At 39.8% G+C, this 23,057-nt stretch overlaps 1 protein-coding gene across 5 annotated transcripts in view; it reads left to right on the forward strand.

Annotated features, from left to right (window-relative positions):
• Positions 1 to 23,057, forward strand: part of itpr3 (inositol 1,4,5-trisphosphate receptor, type 3) — a 74,462-nt gene that overhangs the window by 5,135 nt on the left and 46,270 nt on the right. For 2 of the 5 annotated variants that reach the window (XM_029435132.1, XM_029435131.1), the window contains exons 2-21: positions 2,315 to 2,385; positions 7,099 to 7,220; positions 8,149 to 8,235; positions 9,090 to 9,116; positions 10,309 to 10,467; positions 12,607 to 12,705; positions 12,816 to 12,899; positions 13,860 to 14,006; positions 14,151 to 14,246; positions 14,816 to 14,860; positions 15,021 to 15,163; positions 15,643 to 15,742; positions 17,290 to 17,450; positions 17,941 to 18,082; positions 18,169 to 18,333; positions 19,661 to 19,833; positions 19,917 to 20,036; positions 21,092 to 21,173; positions 21,640 to 21,755; positions 21,902 to 22,153. In XM_029435132.1, coding sequence (XP_029290992.1) covers positions 2,315 to 2,385; positions 7,099 to 7,220; positions 8,149 to 8,235; positions 9,090 to 9,116; positions 10,309 to 10,467; positions 12,607 to 12,705; positions 12,816 to 12,899; positions 13,860 to 14,006; positions 14,151 to 14,246; positions 14,816 to 14,860; positions 15,021 to 15,163; positions 15,643 to 15,742; positions 17,290 to 17,450; positions 17,941 to 18,082; positions 18,169 to 18,333; positions 19,661 to 19,833; positions 19,917 to 20,036; positions 21,092 to 21,173; positions 21,640 to 21,755; positions 21,902 to 22,153 — 2,391 coding nt within the window. Of the gene's footprint in view, positions 1 to 507; positions 1,031 to 2,314; positions 2,386 to 7,098; positions 7,221 to 8,148; positions 8,236 to 9,089; positions 9,117 to 10,308; positions 10,468 to 12,606; positions 12,706 to 12,815; positions 12,900 to 13,859; positions 14,007 to 14,150; positions 14,247 to 14,815; positions 14,861 to 15,020; positions 15,164 to 15,642; positions 15,743 to 17,289; positions 17,451 to 17,940; positions 18,083 to 18,168; positions 18,334 to 19,660; positions 19,834 to 19,916; positions 20,037 to 21,091; positions 21,174 to 21,639; positions 21,756 to 21,901; positions 22,154 to 23,057 lie in introns of those variants that run through there. The other 3 variants (XM_029435134.1, XM_029435136.1, XM_029435135.1) reach the window with 3 other exon arrangements.

Raw genomic sequence — 23,057 nt, forward strand, 5'->3', positions numbered from 1 at the left:
AGTCACACACTCAGTCACACACTCACACAGTCTCACACACTCACACATTCACACAGTCACACACTCACACAGCATTGTGCCACACTTCTCAGTGTGAACGCACTCAAAGTGTAAACACAGACATTGAGACGCATCATTAGTGTGAAATTGTCCTCATGAATTCATCCAGTCTGGACTTTTTACTAATTAGTTTTATTCTTTGGAAACGTTTTGAGACCAAAAGAAGTGAAGAAACGAGGATAAAAAGTTCAGAGAAACTGAACAAAGAAACTAACTTCTGATAATAACTAATGTTTGATGACATGTTTGACAGAAGCACCGTCCTGCTGATTAACTCTGACGTGAACCTCAAACAGATCAGTTTTAATGGTGTGATACACGCCAGCTGAATGACGTGTTCACTGAGTCAACATACCTGTGTGTGTGTGTGTGTGTGTGTGTGTGTGTGTGTGTGTGTGTGTGTGTGTGTGTGTGTGTGTGTGTGTGTGTGTGTGTGTGTGTCTTGTGAATGGAGCAATCAGCAGCACACGTCTGGGACACACCTGGCAAGCAGACAAAAGACCCGAGTGGCTGTTTTAGTGATGGTGGACTCTCTGGGTGGTCGGGGAGTTAGACCTCAGAATAAAGAAACGGAAAGGAAGAAGACAAAAATGAAAAGACACGAGACTGAAAAGAAGGGGATTGGAAAAAGAAAAAATACATGTCGGAAAAATGAAAACATGTTTTGGACAGTGAAGACATTTTAAAGGAAAAAAGGCAGGAAGAGAAGAATGTGAGAAGAAGAGTAAAAGAGAAGAAAGGAACAACAGAGGAAGAATTTAAAGAAAGATTTCTTTGGAAACTAAAGACATTTAAAAAAGGAAGGAAATAAGTAATTAAGAAAGAGGAAGAAATGTGGGGAGGAGGAAACGAAGACATTGAAATGAAAGAAAGATGAAGATGTGATGATATAGAAAATGGAAGACTGGAAGAGGAGAGCAAAAACTTAAAGGAGCAGCTGGTCCACCTTCAGGGTCGGTCCACCTTAAGGGTAAATACACGGGAGCTGTTTGCTACTTGTGTAACACACAGTAGATTAAAAAAACATCTTAAAAATACTTTTCCTATTTTATTTATTTATTTTTATAAATATCCCCGGTGGAAACGCTGGTTTGTTTTTTACGCGTCTCCTCTGATTTGAAGATCCTCTCACCCTGTCCCCTCTCCCACAATGAACACAAGCTTTTGTTGTGTTGTGTATGGTTTCAGTCTCGTATATACTTAGATAATGGTCAAATAAACCCACCAATCCAGTGAACAAACAAATGAACCACCACATTAACCTGTATGTCCTTGTTAATGTGGTGAGCTGTTTAACGACAGAGCTAATTAAAGCAGCACATTTGGCAGATGATCCTCAAATGATATGTTGTTGGAGCTTCAGTCACCTGCCGACACCTGATTTGTTTACAGGCTGTGGCTTTGGTTTGTAATTGAGCGATGTGACTCTGACTGAGCCAGAATGCAAAACTACAACTGCTGAATGTCGTGTACTTCAAAATAAAAATCCAACTTTTACTTTCCTGCTCGAGTACAGACCAAACGTCGGAAAACCAGACGGGGGATCATGAGAGTCTGAGAAAACACACACACACACACACACACACACACACACACACACACACACAAAACCCATGCTCCTCTTAGTTCTAGAGTAATTTTACTAAAGTTTGACGGAGTTTTCTTTTTTAAAGGTTTGAGATTTTGTTTTAACTAAACTTCTCATATTCTTCAGTCCAGAAATTGAAAACCGTTTTGCGTATCGTATTCTGGTGACCCTTTTGGAGGGCCCCGACCCTTAGGTTGGGAACCACCTTGGTGTAACTAGCTAACTGTAAATAAAGGCTTCTTGCGCCTCAAGGTGGAGGTTTAAGTGTCCGGTACGCCTTCATTTTACTTTGAAAGGACCTTTCTTTAAATTAAATCTAAAGTCAGGGGTTCAGTAATATAACAGACTGTAATATAATGTGTTTAATGGATTATCTCCAGGAAGTGGAAGCCCCTTAATTTATCCTGAGAGCATCCCAACATTTTTACTTTAATTGAAGAATTAAAGCCTGTTTAGTTAGAGGAGGGCTGAGTGTTATTTGTCTAATTGTTTACCTCTTAAACAAGATAACAAATAACGGAGATAAATAACTCAATATATTATGATCCGTTCATTAAACATGTTTCCTCTTCAACTTTCCCTCCTTCCCTCCTTCCCTCCCCGTCCTCTCGTTTCTCTCCCGTGTCCTCTAACACACTTTTCTTCTTCTTTGGTTTTTGTCTGTAGGTTGGTAGATGACCGCTGTGTGGTCGAACCGGCGGCTGGAGATTTGGAGAATCCTCCAAAGAAGTTCAGAGGTGTGTGTGTGTGTGTGTGTGTGTGTGTGTGTGTGTGTGTGTGTGTGTGTGTGTGTGTGTGTGTGTGTGTGTGTGTGTGTGTGTGTGTGTGTGTGTGTGTGTGTGTGTTGTCAGATGTTTCAGTTGCGTCAGTCAGACATGTCACAACTCGGTATGTTCTTGTTGTGCAACCTGTTTTTATTTAGTGATGATTCGATATCTCCGACAGGTTTAAGCTTCAGACCAGCTGTCACTCATCGTTCTCACATTCATTGACAGTTTTCTGATGCTGCTAAAGTTTAGTTTTATATTTTTATTTTGACAAAATGCAACAAACTGAATCAGAAATGTAAACATAGCTTTAAGTCGTCTTATATAGTTCTACATGTAGAGCCTTTATTTGACAGTGTAGGGGGGGGTTGAACACAGGAAGTTGTGGTTAGTTGACAGACGGCTAACAAGGCGCTCCCGCTCGCAGAAGCCTGGTGGTGTTTGTGAAGTGATGTCGGTCTGCAACTAACCAGGTCTTTCATTTCTACATTAATCCTTTGATCTATAAAAAGTCCGAAAATCTGTCCAAACTGATGTCTTTAAATGTGTTGTCACCAAAGATATTTAGTTTAATATGATATAAATCAGAGTAAATAAGGAAATACAGAAACCTGAGAGCAACAGAGCTGATCAGACGGGAGAGAACTTACATCTGCATCAAATGTATTATTTATTATTTGGGTTCCTAATATAGCTCACCGGCTATAAAGCGTAGACGCCGCTCGTCTAAAGTGCTGCTGTTGGTTGAAAACTGCATCAGTTCAAACATGAAAAGCATTAAAAGCATCAAGACAAAGTGAAAAGAAACACTTTGTTAATAGAATATAAACTTCAAGCCGAGACAACAGAAGCTGAAATGGAAGAATAAACCAGATTACAAGTTACGCTGCCGTATAAGAAATATTTGATAAAACAGACAATCATCATGACATCATCACTCTTCGCTTGGAGCCAATCAGGGTCCAGAATGAAACTCGCACACAAGTGTGATGTGGAAACCTGCAGTTAAAGGGGTCACGATGTACGATGCAATACAAAAAGAACTGTTGATGTGATGTTATTAACACACAGTGAGAGTCTGAGTCCAGCTGTTACACTTTTGGAATGAGAAATATTTGCGTTGATGCTGAACTTTTCAATAAGGGAGAAGCAGGAAGTGAAGTTCTAAGAATTCTTAAAGAGGAAATTGAACTTCAGACACAAATTATTATTCAAAACAGAGTTTTTGTTTCTTCCTTTATGTCTTAAAACATGTAGAAAAAGCCTCAATCACAGTCCTGGTCCTGGTCCTGGTCCTGGTCCTGGTCCTGGTCCTGGTCCTGGTCCTGGTCCTGGTCCTGGTCCTGGGTCAGGTCTCTGTTATAAAACCAAAGGGACCCATGAAAACCTCCAGAGTGCTGCATGAAATATAAATGATGTGTGTGAGTGATGTGAGTCCAGCTTCTCTATCATTAGACGCTGCTGGGTAGGTTTCAACGGGTCACACACACACACACACACACACACACACACACACACACACACACACACACACACAGTTGAACTAGTTTACAAGTAGATCAGAGTGACTGACAGCTAAACTTTAAACCCCGACGGACAGAAAGATATTTATTTCGAATATTTAACAAATCAATTCATTATTATTTTAGGATGTTATTGAAGTTGGGAGTTTGGTCGGGGTTCAGTGATTTTATGGACCAAATTAATGTTATTTTTGTTGTTTAATAAATTTACCTCAGATTTTTACTAAATGAATGAATAGTGTAACTTGATTTAACATTTAGTAATTAAATAACAAACTGTTATTTTTTCAAACTGAGGAGAGAATAAAAAATGCACTTTAATTATTTAGTCGTTGATTTTGACATATTTGTTTCTTCTATGGACTAAAAATAGTGAGAAATTTTTTTTAAATTATCCCAATTAAATATGAACTGTTAAGGTGTGTGTGTGTGTGTGTGTGTGTGTGTGTGTGTGTGTGTGTGTTGTGTGTGTGTGTGAAAAGCTCATTTCCTTTAGTCAAGATGACTTTAAACCTAATTGTCCATTTAGAACTTTACAATACGATAGAGTGATTACACACGGAACAATTGTTTGCCTTACACACACACACACACACACACACACACACACACACACACAGTTAATATTTACCTCCCCTCTCTGTTTGTGTTTCTCTCACATCCTTTCACTTCGGCTTTATTTACTTTTCTGAAGGTACACACATGCATACATACACACACACATACAGTACACACACACATACATACACACACACATACATACACACATACATTTTCTGTAAGAGAGTGTGAAGTCTGGAGCTCCTTTAGTTTCCTCTCTGTCCCAGTGAGCAGCAGCTGAGACCTGTTCACACATTATGCTGTGAGGAGCTCACACATGAACTCCAGCGTCAGATCATTTATTCTCAGACGGAAGCCAACGCAGGAAACTTAACTTGTTGTGAGAATCTCTTTGTTTTGTTTATTTTACCGACAGTGTCTGTGGCTCCACCTCTTTCATTCACACTCCAATATGTTGAGTATCGGAGAGTCATGACAGTTAGCTCAGACATTCATGGCCCCCAAAAGATGAATCTGAATAACTGAATAATGACTTTTCCTTTCGCGCCACCAGCAGGTCAAACCTTCCACGAGTCCGTCCATGAATCAGCTCATAGACAGAAAGACTATATTTGGTCGTGAGGCAGGAAATATAAATCTTGTCTGAATGAAACTCGCTCCGAGACTTAACGTCGGATGCTTCACCGGTTTGATGTTATGAAACCAAAACAACCACATAGCTTCAGGTGCTGGTCCACCGACCAATCACCACTCTGGAACTAATCACTCAAACCAAGAATGTAGAATAACACAGTGTGCAAAGTTATTCTATGTAACGTTTATGCTTAAAAATGTCCAAAACTGACTTTATGTTATACATGTAGTTGAGTTGTGTACTTACAATATGGCAAACAATATCCCTTCTGTGATATTATTGAAGGTAAAGGTGTAATACATAAAGGGCTCTCCTGTCATGGCGTCGTCTCCCCTTTGAGCAGCGTCAGCGTTGTCTGTCAGAAGCTTCAGAAACTGACTTTTTATCCAGTTTTAACTCACTTTTTTAACTCTATATTTTAACCAGATGAAAGATTTTAGACCTCAGACGTCTGGATCTTAAGTTCTCAGAGAAACAAGCTGAGAAAACTTTAACATCTGCCAAACTCTGTTGGAGAAACACTGGTTTTTAACGTCAAACAGTGTTTTTACTGGTTTTAATCACCGGGTCTGTTTGTTGTGGAGGAGGAGACCTCTGTGGATCATTCTGCTCCCGATAAAAACCTCCTGAATGATGAACACTGAAGGAATCCTAACAGGAGCTGTCTCAGTGACAGAATCAGTGGTGAAGACTACAACTCCCATGATGCCACGCTACTTCACGACGCCACCAAACTCCGTCTTTTTTATTGTTTCGCTTGAGAGACCCAGAGTGTAAAGAAATTACATGTTGTGCGTTTGAACTAAGATATAAAAAATAATAAAGAAATTTCTTCTATTTTTTATTCTTTTACAGATTTTCTGTTGTTTCAAAGAAATTGAGACAGGATGACGTTTAGTGCGGTCATGTTGAATTAAACTGTATTCAAGTGTTCTGTTCTGTTCTGATCTGTTCTGCTCTGTTCTGTTCTGATCTGCTCTGTTCTGCTCTGTTCTGATCTGCTCTGTTCTGCTCTGTTCTGCTCTGTTCTGATCTGCTCTGTTCTGCTCTGTTCTGCTCTGTTCTGCTCTGTTCTGATCTGCTCTGTTCTGCTCTGTTCTGATCTGCTCTGTTCTGCTCTGTTCTGCTCTGTTCTGATCTGTTCTGTTCTGCTCTGTTCTGTTCTGATCTGCTCTGCTCTGTTCTGCTCTGTTCTGTTCTGCTCTGTTCTGCTCTGTTCTGTTCTGCTCTGTTCTGTTCTGATCTGTTCTGTTCTGATCTGCTCTGTTCTGCTCTGTTCTGATCTGCTCTGTTCTGCTCTGTTCTGCTCTGATCTGTTCTGTTCTGCTCTGTTCTGTTCTGATCTGCTCTGTTCTGCTCTGTTCTGTTCTGTTCTGCTCTGTTCTGCTCTGATCTGTTCTGCTCTGTTCTGATCTGTTCTGCTCTGTTCTGCTCTGTTCTGCTCTGTTCTGCTCTGTTCTGATCTGTTATGATCTGATCTGCTCTGTTCTGTTCTGATCTGCTCTGTTCTGATCTGCTCTGATCTGTTCTGATCTGCTCTGTTCTGATCTGCTCTGCTCTGTTCTGATCTGCTCTGTTCTGATCTGTTCTGTTCTGATCTGCTCTGTTCTGCTCTGTTCTGATCTGTTCTGATATGTTCTCCTCTGTTCTGATCTGCTCTGTTCTGATCTGCTCTGTTCTGCTCTGTTCTGCTCTGTTCTGATCTGTTCTGCTCTGTTCTGATCTGCTCTGTTCTGCTCTGATCTGATCTGTACTGCTCTGTTCTGCTCTGTTCTGATCTGTTCTGCTCTGTTCTGATCTGTTCTGATCTGTTCTGCTCTGTTCTGATCTGTTCTGCTCTGTTCTGCTCTGTTCTGATCTGTTCTGATATGTTCTCCTCTGTTCTGATCTGTTCTGCTCTGTTCTGATCTGTTCTGCTCTGTTCTGCTCTGTTCTGCTCTGTTCTGCTCTTCTCTGTTCGCTCAGACTGCCTGTTCAAGGTTTGTCCTATGAGTCGGTACTCGGCTCAGAAACAGTTCTGGAAAGCCAAACAAGCCAAACATGAGAAGGACAAGATCGCTGACGTGGTTCTGCTGCAGAAACTACAGGTAACGCAAACACGCTTCTTCTCACGCACTTTTAGAAACTGTAAAACATTTAGTATTTGGTAAAACAATGTGGTTGGATGAGAAGGTAGATGGTATAAATATGTGACTTTTGATTTGAATCCACTGCCTGGCACTAACACTGAAAGTGCCACTTTATTCTTGTCATTTTGAATTTATTCTCAAAACTTCGACTTTATTCCTGAAGTGCGAAACAAAAATAAATCTTCCTCCTCATGTTCTCCCTGATGCTCTTCTGTAAACATGAGACGTGTGTGTGTGTGTGTGTGTGTGTGTGTGTGTGTGTGTGTGTGTGTGTGTGTGTGTGTGTGTGTGCGCCACAGCTCAGGAGTAATTCATATATTTCTCATCTAACCATGGATCAGGTGAATTAAAGAAACCTCAGTAATGAAGTTCAGTATTAACAAAAACATCTCTAGATATGAAAAAAACATGAATCACAAGCACGTGACAAAGTAGAATATCGAAGTCCTGGGTTAGCCTAGCAGTTAGGCTAACAGCTAGCCTAGCAGTTTCCCTCTACGTACAGTCTTTGTACTAAGCTAAACACATGGTGGCTCCATCTCTAGTCTCTCATCACAGACATGAAACTGATATGTATCTGAATAGGGATGAACGATATGTATCGGGACATTTTTATTATTAAGTGTTATTCCGATTATAGCCCATAAATACAGCTGGAAATACAAAGCGAAATTGCTTTCATTAGGAGAGCAAAGTATTTTGTAACAATTCTATGAGGTCTGAAAAGTTTTCAGTTTGTAGATCTGAGAACATAAAAAAAACCTTGTGAAAATGTGAACGTGTACAAAACAAGTTGTTTACAAGGAACAATCCCAGATGTTACTCCATGTTACAACTAAATAGAGTGAATACTGTGTGTGTGTCTGTGTGTGTCTGTGTATTGCAGCATGCGTCCAACCTGGAGCAGAAGCAGAACGAGACAGAAAACAAGAAAGTCCACGGAGACGTTGTCAAATATGGAACTGTCATGCAGGTAAATGACTTAACAAGAGGTTAAACATGAAACTGGAGCTCTGTTGCACTGAAACAGGACATGTGTAGATTACTGATTGGTGTTTGAAATAACAGTGATATGACACCAGAGATAAGACTGTAATAAAGGTTCAGACTGAACGCATGAATGGATCACTGAATGGTTCTACCGGGCATCCAGCGTTTACATTCTACATGCATCTATCTATACAGTCCAATGACTGGAAAGAGATTTGAAAAAAGACACAATAGGACTTTAAAGAGATGCAGAAAACAACATATTTAGAGATGAAGCAGGAAGAGAACCACAAAGAGACACAAAACGACTCTGAAGGGACACTAAGAAACTACAAGAAGACGCAAAACATCCATAAAGACGAAAAACCAACAAAAAAAGACACAATCAGAGCTCTGAGTAACTTGTCTCTACGTTGGGGGGGGCTCTTTTACATGTCTGTGCTCAGGACCCTATTATCTCATAATTACTTCTTCACTGAACATGAAGCGAGTTTTCTTTTTTTTGCCGTCCATATTTATTCACTACAAACAGCCAAAGGACAGATCTGACAGATGTTTCCGGTCAGTTTGTTTCTTTTACTTTCGGCTCTATACGTTCATAAAATGAAGTCACGTAGCTTCCAGATAAGCTTCACTTTACATCAGAACAAATGCATCTTTGAAGGAACTTAAACAGGTCGAACATAAACAGAACTGTAATGATGTAGCTGGTTGAGAACTAAAGCTGTCAAATAAATGTAATGGAGTAGAAGTAATGAAAATACTCAAGTTAAGTACAATTACCTCAAAATGTGTAAAGGTGCACACTGTGGTCGTCACGTCAGTTTGTATCGACAGGTCAACACCTGCTGCCATGACAACCAGGTGACTCACACCCCTCCCTTCCCTTTCTCGCCATGGCAACATGTGTCCTTTTGACTGTGCTAATACATGTGTGATCATTTTCTGTACCTGTCTGACACACACACACACACACACATACACACTTTATCTTACTGCTCCGCACTGTGTATCGACGTAATGCTATCTGTTAGTCAGTGTCAATATTGACCGCGCTTCAGAGTTGAAGATCTGTCATCAACACACACACACACACACACACACACACACACACACACACACACACACACACACACACACACACACACACACACACACACACACACACACACACACACAGGGTGATTCTGGGTGTGGTTGCTGCTGAGAGAAACTGTGTCAAATTGTTGAGATAAAGATTCCTGCAGGAGAAAGGTGTGTGTGTTGAAGGTGTGGAGAAGGTGTCATTTTGTAGCACGCCATTAGGCTGCAGTACAAATAATAACTTGAACTGCACCTTTCTCATGTTTAAACACACACACACACTCTAGTCTAGACAAAGCTTGCATTATTCTATATTATATATATATATAATTATTATATAATTATTATTCTATGTCTTATAGTGTTCACATCTCATGTGCAGACCCAAACCAACAACGTGTTAGTCGTCTCTCTATACTGTCTCACTTTCTGTCTGTGGCTCTCAGCTCCAAGCCCATTGGTTCTTACTGAAGACTAAAATATTAAAAAACACAAATATATAGTTTTATTTAGAAGAAAAGTATCCATAATTTCTATTTAGTTCTCCTTTCTTCCGCTCTGTAGGTGTGTGCGCACGTGTAGGTGTGCGCGCCAGCTGCGAAGCCCCGCCCTTCGCAAAACGTAGCCGAAGGAAAGAATGTGAAAGCGCAAAGTAGACAGTACAAACTGAAACGTGCACATAAATTAGATCAATAGCATAAGCATTTAGTTTAGCTCCGTTGGCAGGACGCTGGGCTCCGTTGGCAGGGCGCTGGGCTCCGTTGGCAGGGCGCTGGGCTCCGTTGGCGGGGCGCTGGGCTCCGTTGGCGGGGCCTGCGCCCTGACAATGGTAGACAATGGTAGGGGAAACACTGATACTTGTTAGTGGATACATTTACTGCTGGTTTGAGGAAAAATATAGAATATCACCACACTTGTACTTTATCTTTATCTCACACACAGTGAAATAAATAACCCTGTTCTCTGTCTCCAGTTGCTCCATATGAAGAGTAATAAATACTTGACGGTGAACAAGCGTCTGCCGGCTCTGTTGGAGAAGAACGCCATGCGAGTCACTTTGGACGGGACGGGTAACGAAGGCTCCTGGCTCTTCATCCAGCCCTTCTGGAAGCTCCGCGCCAACGGAGACAATGTAAACACACTTCATACTCCACATCTGTGCTCAGTGTCTCACACACTACAGGATATTATCTCTTTTCGTTTTCATTGTCCCGAGAGGATGAATCCTAATGATTTTAGTGACATCCTGATCTTTCCTACAGCGCCACCTTCAGGGCAAACTTTTCGCTTGTACACAGATATATTAAAGTTTACTCGTCAGATTTCCTTCACATTTTCACATCTCCAATGACTTTTCCTCTAATAATTAATGTATTTATTATTTAATTAATCAAATCAATGATCATGACAATCACAAGAATAATAAGAATAAACTTTATTCTAATAGCACATTTCATACAAAAGGATGCAACGCCATATCCACATCCTTCTCAGAAGTCGTAGGCCTACTAGCTCTCTGGAGCCAGTTGCAAAAAAATAGACTTTAAATATAACTTTAAGTCAGACTTTTTTATTGACACTTAAATTTACTCTACGCTGGGTGACTAATAACTAGTAAGCTTAAAATAGCCTGAAATAGTTATTTTAAAGTAATGGATTAACAGATGAAATAGTTATTTTAAAGTAATGGATTAACAGATGGAATAGTTATTTTAAAGTAATGGATTATCAGATTAAATAGTTATTTTAAAGTAATGGATTATCAGATTAAATAGTTATTTTAAAGTAATGGATTAACAGATGAAATAGTTATTTTAAAATAATGGATTATCAGATTAAATAGTTATTTTAAAGTAATGGATTAACAGATGAAATAGTTATCTTAAAGTAATGGATTAACAGGTGGAATAGTTATTTTAAAGTAATGAGTTAACAGATTAAATAGTTATTTTAAAGTAATGGATTAACAGATTAAATAGTTATTTTAAAGTAATGGATTAACAGTTGAAATAGTTATTTTAAAGTAATGGATTAACAGATGGAATAGTTATTTTAAAGTAATGGATTAACAGGTGGAATAGTTATTTTAAAGTAATGGATTAACAGGTGGAATAGTTGGTTTAAAGTAATGAGTTAACAGATTAAATAGTTATTTTAAAGTAATGGATTAACAGATTAAATAGTTATTTTAAAGTAATGGATTAACAGATTAAATAGTTATTTTAAAGTAATGGATTAACAGATTAAATAGTTATTTTAAAGTAATGGATTAACAGATTAAATAGTTATTTTAAAGTAATGGATTAACAGATTAAATAGTTATTTTAAAGTAATGGATTAACAGATGGAATAGTTATTTTAAAGTAATGGATTAACAGTTGAAATAGTTATTTTAAAGTAATGGATAAACAGTTGAAATAGTTATTTTAAAGTAATGGATTAACAGTTGAAATAGTTATTTTAAAGTAATGGATTAACAGATGGAATAGTTATTTTAAAGTAATGGATAAATAGGTGGAATAGTTATTTTAAAGTAATGAGTTAACAGATTAAATAGTTATTTTAAAGTAATGGATTAACAGATTAAATAGTTATTTTAAAGTAATGGATAAACAGGTGGAATAGTTATTTTAAAGTAATGGATTAACAGATTAAATAGTTATTTTAAAGTAATGGATTAACAGATTAAATAGTTATTTTAAAGTAATGGATTAACAGATTAAATAGTTATTTTAAAGTAATGGATTAACAGGTGGAATAGTTATTTTAAAGTAATGGATTAACAGATTAAATAGTTATTTTAAAGTAATGGATTAACAGATTAAATAGTTATTTTAAAGTAATGGATTAACAGATTAAATAGTTATTTTAAAGTAATGGATTAACAGATGGAATAGTTGGTTTAAAGTAATGAGTTAACAGTTGAAATAGTTATCTTAAACAAACTAACAAACAAAGCTCTCTGTTCAGGCTAAACTAGGAGGAGAGGTGGCTAATCTTAAAGGAGGGAGAGGAAAACAATTATTTGTTTATAATGTATATTTTGCTGTATTGTCAAGGCTATATAATAATCTTATTTCTTATATTTCCTTTCACATGTTTTTTGAAAAATGCCATGTATGGGAACTTTATTCATTAATGTATCATGAAACAACTGTCACTGCATCCCAAGATAAAGGAGTTTGAGCAGACATGGCGGCTGGCAGCACAGGGTACATTTCAACTATTGTGACTTCACCCCCGAGTATTTTGTGTATGCTGCCTGTTGCAGGTGGTGGTGGGAGATAAAGTGATCCTGAACCCGGTGAACGCCGGTCAGCCGCTTCACGCTTCAAACTACGAACTCAGCGACCATCCAGGCTGCAAGGAGGTGAGACACAGACGCACAGTACTGACACTGAGACTAGTACTGAATATGGTACTGGTACTGATGAGGACTAGCATCAGAACCTCGGTCACCATCTCTTCCTCCCTCTGCAGGTGAACTCGGTGAACTGCAACACCAGCTGGAAGATCAACCTGTTCATGATGTTCAGTGACCACAGAGAGGAAGTCCTCAAAGGAGTGAGTGACTTCACTGCAGTACATATACATTATACGAGTTCTTTGTCACCCATTATAATTGTAAATCCTCGTCCACCAGTTTTTACATGAATATTTAAATATTTGTAAAAGCCCTGAAACATCAAAACGTATCCAGTGATTCACAGAGAAATAGCAAAGGATATGAGGAACTAATAAATGAATAATAATTAATAATTCTGCTCTCCTGTTAATCTCCCCTCACATTTATGTTTTGAGTCTTTGAGAATCTGAACACACGGACATGATGCACATTTCTATAGATTCAGTTTGACTTATGGATCTCAGCTATCCATCGAGAATAAACGTATTTAAATCTCTTTAGAAATCCTAAACAAAAAAAGAAGCTCCTCATAATTTACAGAACTTGCCTGAGAATCATGTTTTTTGTACGCCCATCGGTACACTGCAACAAAGATCTGCTCTTAGATAATTAAGCATACTTTTAATGGAGATAGTTTGCCAAACTTTTAACAAATATAGGCAAAAAAAAACATATGTATAGTTACAAAACCTAAAGCATGATTATCCCCCAAACAAAAGTAGGACAAACTATAATAATATGTGCGATAGGATCTATTAATTATTAACATAGTAAATGTTGCTCTATCAATTATCTTAAGAATGTTGTTTCTGAAAAATCCATCAGTTTTGGTTGTTTGCTTTAAACACTACAATACCCATGAGCCTCAGCCATTGTTGATACATTGATTGCAAAAGAAGCATTTACAGTTGCAGTTATGAACAAAACACGTCTCCATGGTTTCTTAACCATCCAAAGTTAGAATCCAAAAGTGAAAACATTTAAACTTTGATTATACGTCTTGTGGCCTGTGACCTTTTTTAAATCAACAAACTAAAAAGGGCTGTTGAGTGGAGTTGAAAATACTGGAAACACTGCAGAATCGTCCTTTAATGCGTCTTTACCTTCCTTCCACTCAGGGCGAGGTGGTGCGTTTGTTTCACGCTGAGCAGGAAAAGTTTCTGACCTGCGACGAGTACAAGAGCAAACTCCATGTTTTCCTCCGAACCACTCTGAGACAGTCTGCGACCTCAGCGACCAGCTCCAACGCCCTGTGGGAGATCGAGGTACACACACACACACACACACACACACACACACACACACACACACACACACACACACACACACACACACACACACACACACACACACACCCTCTAAAGCTGAAGTTGTATTAAACTATCTCTGTGTTCTGATTGGTCCGTCAGGTTGTCCATCATGACCCGTGTCGTGGGGGGGCGGGACACTGGAACAGCCTTTATCGCTTCAAACACCTCGCCACAGGCAACTACCTGGCTGCTGAGGTAACACGGCAACACTGGGTGGAAGGATTTATGAATGAATAGGACTTCTAATTTTGGATTTCAAGCATGAACAGCTGCTCTGTATAAACGTTACATTTATCAAATATTAAACGCAAATAATTATAATTTTCGATTGACTGATTTATTAATTGACTAATTGCTTCAGCTCTTGCGCTTTGTTCTTTTGTTTCTGTAGATCATTTTATTCGTGGTTTTTCATAGAATGTGGATGATATGTGTTAGATATTCATAAACGCGGCGTTTAAAGTTCACTGTTATTTTTTCAAATTTCAAGTTATTTTCCAACAGAATTGAGTTTTGAGGGAACGTAAAAGGAAGTTTAGATGGATGGATATTTGTCCCGTATTTTGTTGATTATACTGATTTATTACAATGTTGTCTTATAGGTACATAATTTCTCTCAGTAAAAATAACATTTCGCTCTCTAAAACTGAAATCTTTTAATGTGTATTGCATTTCTTTGTATTTCTTGAAGAATCTAAGAATCTTGGTTTTCCTGCAGTAAATGAAATGTTTGGATATAACTGTTGTTGTTGTTGTTGTTGTAGGAGAACCCGGGCTATAAAGGAGACAATGCAGAGCCGGTATCCTTGGTGAGTTCACTTCATCACCAGAGTGTCTGAGATTTTAGCAGAATATTCCTCTCTGGACAACAAACTATTTTTAATGACTTCTTCTGTTCTAAAGCATTTAGTTGTGTATTTTGACCCTTTCACCTCCTGAGCCTCAGCCTGACCTCTGACCTCTCTGTAGATGGACAGTAGTCGGAGCGTCAAGCGCTCCCACGGTGAGAGGATCAAGTACAAGTTGGTAGCAGTGGCTCATGGGAACGACATCGCCTCGCTGTTCGAGCTCGACCCGACCACGCTGCAGAAGACCGACTCGTTCGTACCACGGTAGGAACACACGGCAGCTCTTTTAACGTCCTGCTGATGTTTCACATTAAAATAAAACAGGACAGGAAGGTGGGAAGAAAAGATGGAGAGTATCTGCACAAACGCTATCGCTGAAATAAGGCAACTTTTAGATTCTACTGGATCAGGCCAATGGCAAACAAATGAGTGTGTTATGCTGCACGTGGCCTAAATACTGGTTGAAATTCGCACACAGCTACCTTTCTACAGGCTTTTAATGTGAAACTTTGTGCAGCAAGTCTTCAGTTTCATTGTCAGTAGCTTACCAGTGATCAAAATAGCTAAACAAATGTCAAAGTAGGAAACTCATAGCAGCAGGTTGATGACTTTATAAGCCATCACTAAGAGTTCTAGAGAGAACCAAAGAGGACTATAAAACCCACAGAGTGTAGACCACCACAGAGAACCATTATGTTTTAAAAAAGCAGACGTGAACAGAACATGACCCCGTTTACTTCCAGGAACTCGTACGTACGACTGAGACATCTGTGCACCAACACGTGGATCCAGAGCACCAACGTCCCCATCGATATAGACGAGGAGCGACCCATCAGACTCATGGTTAGTCCCGCTCATCGTCAAATATGCTTTGTATGCTTTTAATTGATTTGTTGATGAATGGTGTTATACAAATGTGGCTAAACGCTTCTGTTGCTAAAACAATTACACGACTCAACATACAGTATATGTATAAAAAACGAAGGAACTGGAAACAGAAAATGTTGAAAACAACTGAAAAGTTATCAAAATACTTTCCCATTCATTTTCAGTTCATCTGCTAATTGATAAATTGGTTTGATTGGTTGATATATGTGTTCATTTGTTTCAGCTCAGCCTCTAGCAGCGAGTGTATATAATACTTTTTTCATCACCTAGTTCCTGATTCATCATTTTCCCAATTTTATTAGAAAGTTTTTTTTTTCTTTGTTAAACCAATTTTATTTACCGTAATTTTCGGACTATAAGCCGCACCTGACTATAAGCCGCAGACGCTAAATTGACTAATTTGTACATATATAAGCCGCACTGGGCTATAAGCCGCAGACGCTAAATTGACTGATGTGTATGTAGCCGGTCTGTAGCTGACACCACGATCGACTCTGCGTTGTGTTGTGTAGAACCAGGAAATAACGATGGAGAACTTCTGCCTGTTCAATCAGCATTTATTGTCTCTGACCGTTGGTGTTTTCCTTAATTTGTCCATAAATTACCGTTGAAACAGAAGAAACACATGGAAGTCATCATCATACGGTAACTCCACAGTCGGGGTTTTTGGACATGCACCCCTCTCTTCAGCGTATCCTTCTTTCCGTCTCCCGAAAAAGTGGCGCGAACCCCCAGAAAGTGCCGGTTTCAGGAGTATCAACATAAAAGCATATTTAACAAAATAAGACTCCTCGAAAAATTTTTTCCATAATGAGGGTGTCTCACACACTGCCTCGCTCTCGTAATGTCCGTCTGTCTCTCGTACCACTCGCTACTTTTGCGCGCTCTTTCCCTGTATCCGGTGGACTGTAACCTGTAAAATCCATAGATTTAGGAATTCCCCTAGTGGCCGTTAGCTGTAAAAATCCATAGATAAGCCGCACCGTTATATAAGCCGCAGGGTCGCAAAATGGGGAAAAAGTCGCGGCTTATAGTCCGGAAATTACGGTAATTATTTTCGTATTGGTAAGTTGATACAGACATTTAGCTATCATATTGGCACGAGTACTGACAAATGTCAAACAATACCCAGTCCTACTCATATATAGTCCTACTGTAAATTCAGTCAAATTAAAGTTAACAATTATAAATATAAAATAAAATCAGGAACTTATAGGTAATAAAAGACTGAACCAGAATAAAATAGAACAAACTTATTCCAGTAAAGACAAAATAAATGTGTTTTGAATACGGTATTTACTTACAATGCAGCATGACATAAAATTCATACTTTTTGAAAAATGTTTAAATGAAGGCGTAAAAAAACCATGTGACCAAAATCCAACCTTACATGACGTAAAACCTCAACTACAGCATATACACGTAAGTTAGTAGAGGATATATGAGCTGGAGTTTCTGTCAGTCAGTGTGTGAACAGTATTTTAATGTAACTCCTCCTGCAGTTAGGAACGTGTCCCACTAAAGAGGATAAGGAGGCGTTCGCCATCGTCTCTGTTCCTGTGATGGAGATCAGAGATCTGGACTTTGCTAATGATGCCAGCGCCATGCTGAGCACCGTGGTGGACCAGTTCAGCCAGGGCTTCATCAGCCAGAACGACCGCCGGTGTGTGTGTGTGTGTGTGTGTGTGTGTGTGTGTGTGTGTGTGTGTGTGTGTGTGTGTGTGTGTGTGTGTGTGTGTGTGTGTGTGTGTGTGTGTGTGTGTGTGTGGTGTGTGTGTGTGTGTGTGTGTGATGTGTGATGTGTGTGTGATGTGTGTGTGTGTGTGTGTGTGTGATAACGGAGTGCAACTACTTTTATATCTTTACATGTGTTGATTGTAAAATTATACTGTAAATAGTTTTATCTTTAAAAAAAAACAAATGTATTTGATTTGTCTGAACATTTCTATTTTTAGGTCCATTTCATATCCTTGATATCCTTCATGGTCATTAAACTATTATCTGGATGATACAGATTAAGCAAAACATATTATTTTCAATATAAAACGAATTATAGATAAAAAGTCAAACTTCAATTCAGATTTATTTTTTGCTGGATATTAAACAGATAAAAGATAAAAGGAAAGAGAATTTGACTTTTGTTTGTTGGTCAGGTTTGCCATCAAGCTGCTGGAGGACGTGGTTTTCTTCGTGGCTGACCTCATCAACAGCGGCCAGGCGGTCCTGGACGTAACTATGACCAAAGCCAACCGAGAGAGACAGAAACTGATGAGAGAACAGAACATCCTCAAACAGGTATGATCCAAAGATTACTCGGATAGAAGGAATCACGAAGCAGAAGCAGGAAACATGACGACCAAATTCCTTGATTGTGTGTTCAGATCTTCGGCATCCTGAAGGCTCCCTTTAAGGACCGGGGGGGAGGGGAGGGTCCTCTGCTGCGTCTGGAGGAGCTGGCGGACCAGAAGAACTCTCCCTACCAGTACATGTTCAGACTCTGCTACAGAGTCCTTCGACACTCCCAGGAGGACTACCGCAAGAACCAGGTGAGGAGGAAGATGATGATGATGATGATCCCACTTGTCAAATATCAGTTTAACTCATTTAAATGTGTTCAGTTAGCTTTCCCGTATGAAAGGGTGTACCCCAGGGTTCTATACTTGGGCCATTTCTGTTTTTCTATATATTCAAATAAACTTTATTTGAATAGTTTTAGTTTTATTATTAGTCTTTATTAAACAAGGACCATGCATAAAAAAACATTAATCTCAAAAAGAGAAGAGATGATTTATGGCAGACTTAGCTTTCAGATCATTACATTACAGGTCATTCAGCAGACGCTCTTATCCAGAGAGACTCACAGTGAACTAGCTCCAGGGACAGTCTCCATGGAGCAACTCAGGGTTAAGTAATGGTGGCAGCCCTGGTATTGAACTCACCACTTTCTGGTTTGGAAGGCGTACCACCTGACCACAAGGCTACCACCACCCTATCAGATCATTTCCTTCCCTGGGCGTACACACATAACAATCCACTGGCACGGATTACATAGTCTCTTTCACACTAACAATTATACAGACGCATCAGAGCATGGATCAACATATAAATACCAGCACATCTATCAGTACAACTATAACATTACAATTACAAGACTGGTTGCTCAATATCCATGTTGTGCTGCTGACACCGTTTTCTTCTGTTCTTATCAGAAGAACAAACTGAATTCTGTCGCATTTAACGAGACGCTCCAGTGATCTGGTATCTGACATAAAGCTGGAGGCCTCACACGAGAAGGTTTAAAATAAGAATGGCTTTTCAAATGTTTTATTCGCCAAGCTCCAAAAATGCGAGTGCACATCTTTCATTAGACCCCCGATGCATCCTAAATACCCACCTCCAGTTTTTAACGACGGCTTTCTCTTAAACATTTTAAATCCCAAACCGAGATTTTCTTTCCAATTTTGGAACCCTTGCTCGAGAGCCACAGAACACTTTCACAAGCCGAGTATTTCTTCTCATGACGGTTTAACTTGTTGGTGCTGAATGAGGACAAATCCAAACCTGTACTATTTGTCAGGGTGAAGAGTTACTAGCGAGCCTCCCCAGACTCTCATTTGTCGAAAATTAAAATGATTAAAATTTTGTATTTAGGTCAGAAATTGTCTTTTTAAATGTTACTTTATTTATTTATTAACTCAAATCCTGTTTTTGCATCTTAACGTTATTGTTTATTGCTTTATAAGTCTTTGGTCTTGTGTGATAGTTGTCTTCACTTTCACCTGGTTCCATTAAGGATGAAGAAAGAAAAGATGTACTAGTGTACTAGATGGACCCTTATTCTCTCCCTCTCACTCACCTTCCTCCCACCTCCAGGAGCATATAGCGAAGCAGTTCGGTGTGATGCAGAGTCAGATCGGTTATGACATCCTGGCCGAGGACACCATCACCGCACTGCTGCACAACAACCGGAAACTGCTGGAGAAACACATCACCAAGACCGAGGTGGAGACCTTCGTCAGCCTGGTCCGCAAGAACCGAGAGCCCAGGTACAGATGGAGGGGGGGAAGCAGGGCGGGAGGCGGTCAATATGTTGTTGTTGGTTTGTGATTCTTATATTGTGTTTGTGCAGGTTTCTGGACTATCTGTCAGACCTGTGTGTGTCCAACAACGTGGCCATCCCCGTCACCCAGGAGCTCATCTGTAAATGTGTGCTGGACCCCAAAAACCAGGATATCCTCATCAAAACAGAGTGAGAAGGGAGGCAGGGAGGGATGGGCTTTGTCATGGCACTCATCATTTTGAATGGCATTACAGGATACGGTCTGTCATGAACATGGACATTCAGCTGGACAAACATCAAACTCCTTCTAAGGTCTTAACGCGGTCAAATCTGAACACAGACATGAAACACATATTATTATATTTAATTGCAATCCAGAATACAAGGTCCATAAATCCACTTATAGATGTTTGTGTTACTCAGTTATAGTTGTCTGTACAGGATATATATAGGAGCTCCTAATAGTAAAAAAAAGAACTCACACAAAAGTCAGATTTCACACTGAGCTGATAAACAAAGTAATGGGACGCGCTCCTCATCCCGAGGAAAGAAACTCAAAGAGCCACTTCAACATTTAAGGATGTCACTCAGGAAGGCATTTAAATTACAGGAGGACCAGTGAGTTCACAGAAACAGCAGCTGATTGTGGCTGTAAGTATTACTGGGGATTAAAATCAGCCCACATTGGGCTTTAGATCTGTATGTCAGTGGTTGTGTCGATTCTGAGTGGGTTGCGAGCAATGTTTTTATTTGTTTGTGCTGTCTCGTATTTCCAGAACAACGCTTTTATTTTGAAGTATAGTTTCCTTCTGCAAAGTGAGTTTTACACTATGGCTGCAGTTGATGAGTCAAGAAATGACATCCTGTGTCTTTTCTTAACCACTTTTTCTTGACCTCGATGGAAAACGTCATGAGGTCAAAGAAAGATGTGAAGAAGAATTCATAAGAACTCTGGAAAAGACAACCGTGGTGAAGAAAATGACGGCAGAACAGTGCGCCACTTTAAATGTTTCTGCCACAAGGAATTGTGCGACGGCATTATCTCTGATCCTTTCACAAAGGATGGTCCAGTGGTCCGTGTGCTAAAGGAGAACAGAAAGAAAGCACTGAGGCACCACTTAACACTTCAGGGTCATTTCTCTCAGTCAGGAACCTTCCGAAGCAAACAACACTATTTGATTCTTTAAATGATGCTTTTAATGTCAACATGTTAGAATTTCACTTTTCTGTTTTGTTCCATCCAGACGTCGTGTCCCCAAAGATGCGACCCCTGGTGTTGGTCAGGGAGAATATATGGTGATGGATGACTATGGAGACGATGACGAGGTAACTCTGCCTGCAGCTGTTTATTTTTACTTTGATCAAAATAATTTTGGTTGATATTTATTTATTACTTCGTTTACCTGCAGTGACAGATACTGTGAACCAGCTGTGTGTGTGTTTGTTGCTGTGTTGCAACACACTGCGGACAGACAGACAGACAGACAGACATTACTTTTCTTATTAATGCCACTTGTGGGTCTGCTATGGAAAAGCAAAGGAGTAATTTGAATGCATAATTCTTTAAATTCAATCCTTTGAATCTTAGATAATTCATAACAATTCTCCTTTCATCTAACATGCTCTGCAGAGCTGTGTAAGACATGCCAGCTGTGGATGAAGAGGGGTCCGCAGAGCATTCAAAGAAGTTGCATTTCTGCAGGTTTTAGTTTTGTTCTCTGCTACAGAGAGAAAACTGAAGCGGAGGACAGTAAACTCTGTCTGATCAGTTTATTCCTGTCTCTTCCTGCAGGTGTGGCTGGTGTGGACAGACAAGACAAACGAGAGACAGGAGAAGGGCATCAGACAGCTGGCTCAGGAGGCCAGACAAGGAAACGCTCACGATGAGAACGTCCTCACCTACTACAGGTTGACACAAATATTTGGGTCATCCACAGAAAATGTCATGAAAATGTCATGAAAATGTCACTGTTAACTTTCAGCATATTGCAGCTGGAGAATGACAATAGAAGAGAGGAAAGCTCATAGCTGTCTGTCTCTGTCGGCACCTTCAGGTACCAGCTGAAGCTCTTTGCCCGAATGTGTTTGGACCGTCAGTATCTGGCTATAGATGAGATCTCCAAGCAGCTGGATGTGGAGCTCATCTTTCTGTGCATGATGGACGAGACACTGCCCTTTGACCTCCGGGCCTCCTTCTGTCGTCTCATGCTCCACGCCCACGTAGACCGAGACCCTCAGGAGCTGGTGACACCTGTAAAGTTCGCCCGCCTCTGGACCGAGATCCCCACCTCCATCACCATCAAAGAGTTGGTAGATTTTAATACTGAATACTGAAATTGTCAAGTCTTTTGAAGTGTGTTTTCTATCCTGCCTGATTCTACATACCTGTTGGTAGAGCTTAACATTTTCAATCTGACATCTAAGATACATTTCCTGTGTACTAACTGCTAAGATCGTACACGATCAACCTAGTTCATGCTGTATTATAGTGTATATAATTGGGATTTGGACTTTGGCCGATTATTTCAGCTCCTTGCAGGATTCCTGGGTGTCCAACGAGTCCACGAGTCTCCAAATGAAGGACAAAATCTTGGTCTGTGTATCAGACTGTGTGATATAAATGTTGAGCCATGTCAGATTGTACGATGCTTCCTATAGATTCCATGTATATGAACTGCTAACATTGAGCATCAGCATAGCTTATATGTGATTTGTTAGATTTGGACTTCAAAGGCTGGATAACTCAGCCAGCAGATCCCCCTGTAGAGGGTGTGACGTGTCTGAAGTCCTCACTATCGTAAAGAGAGGTCTACCCAAATCAGGGTTTACCCACCTCCATTGTAATTGACAAAAGTGTTATCGTCTCCATGAGCTCAAACATCCATTTGCGGCTGATCAGTTCCTCCAGAGGATAGTCTTCTAGAAGCCTGGATAGCTCAGTTGGTAGAGCATCAGACTTTCCAGGGTCATGAGTTCAAGTCCCTGTTCAGGTGACAAGTTGGTTGTGTGACGTGTCTGGGTTCCATGTCAAGTTCTCACCATTGTTAGCGGAGGTCTGCATTAGGGCCACGATGAGCTGTGCATTTGGGAAAGCCTCAGGACTTTTGACTGCATGTCCTCAAGTGTTGAAGGCTTTATTTGCTAAGACATCTTCAGTTACACAAAGCCACATATATTTCTGTTGGCTTGATCGCAATTGCAATCTGTCTT

Source organism: Cottoperca gobio, chromosome 7, assembly GCF_900634415.1.
Source record: "Cottoperca gobio chromosome 7, fCotGob3.1, whole genome shotgun sequence".
NCBI lineage: Eukaryota > Metazoa > Chordata > Actinopteri > Perciformes > Bovichtidae > Cottoperca > Cottoperca gobio.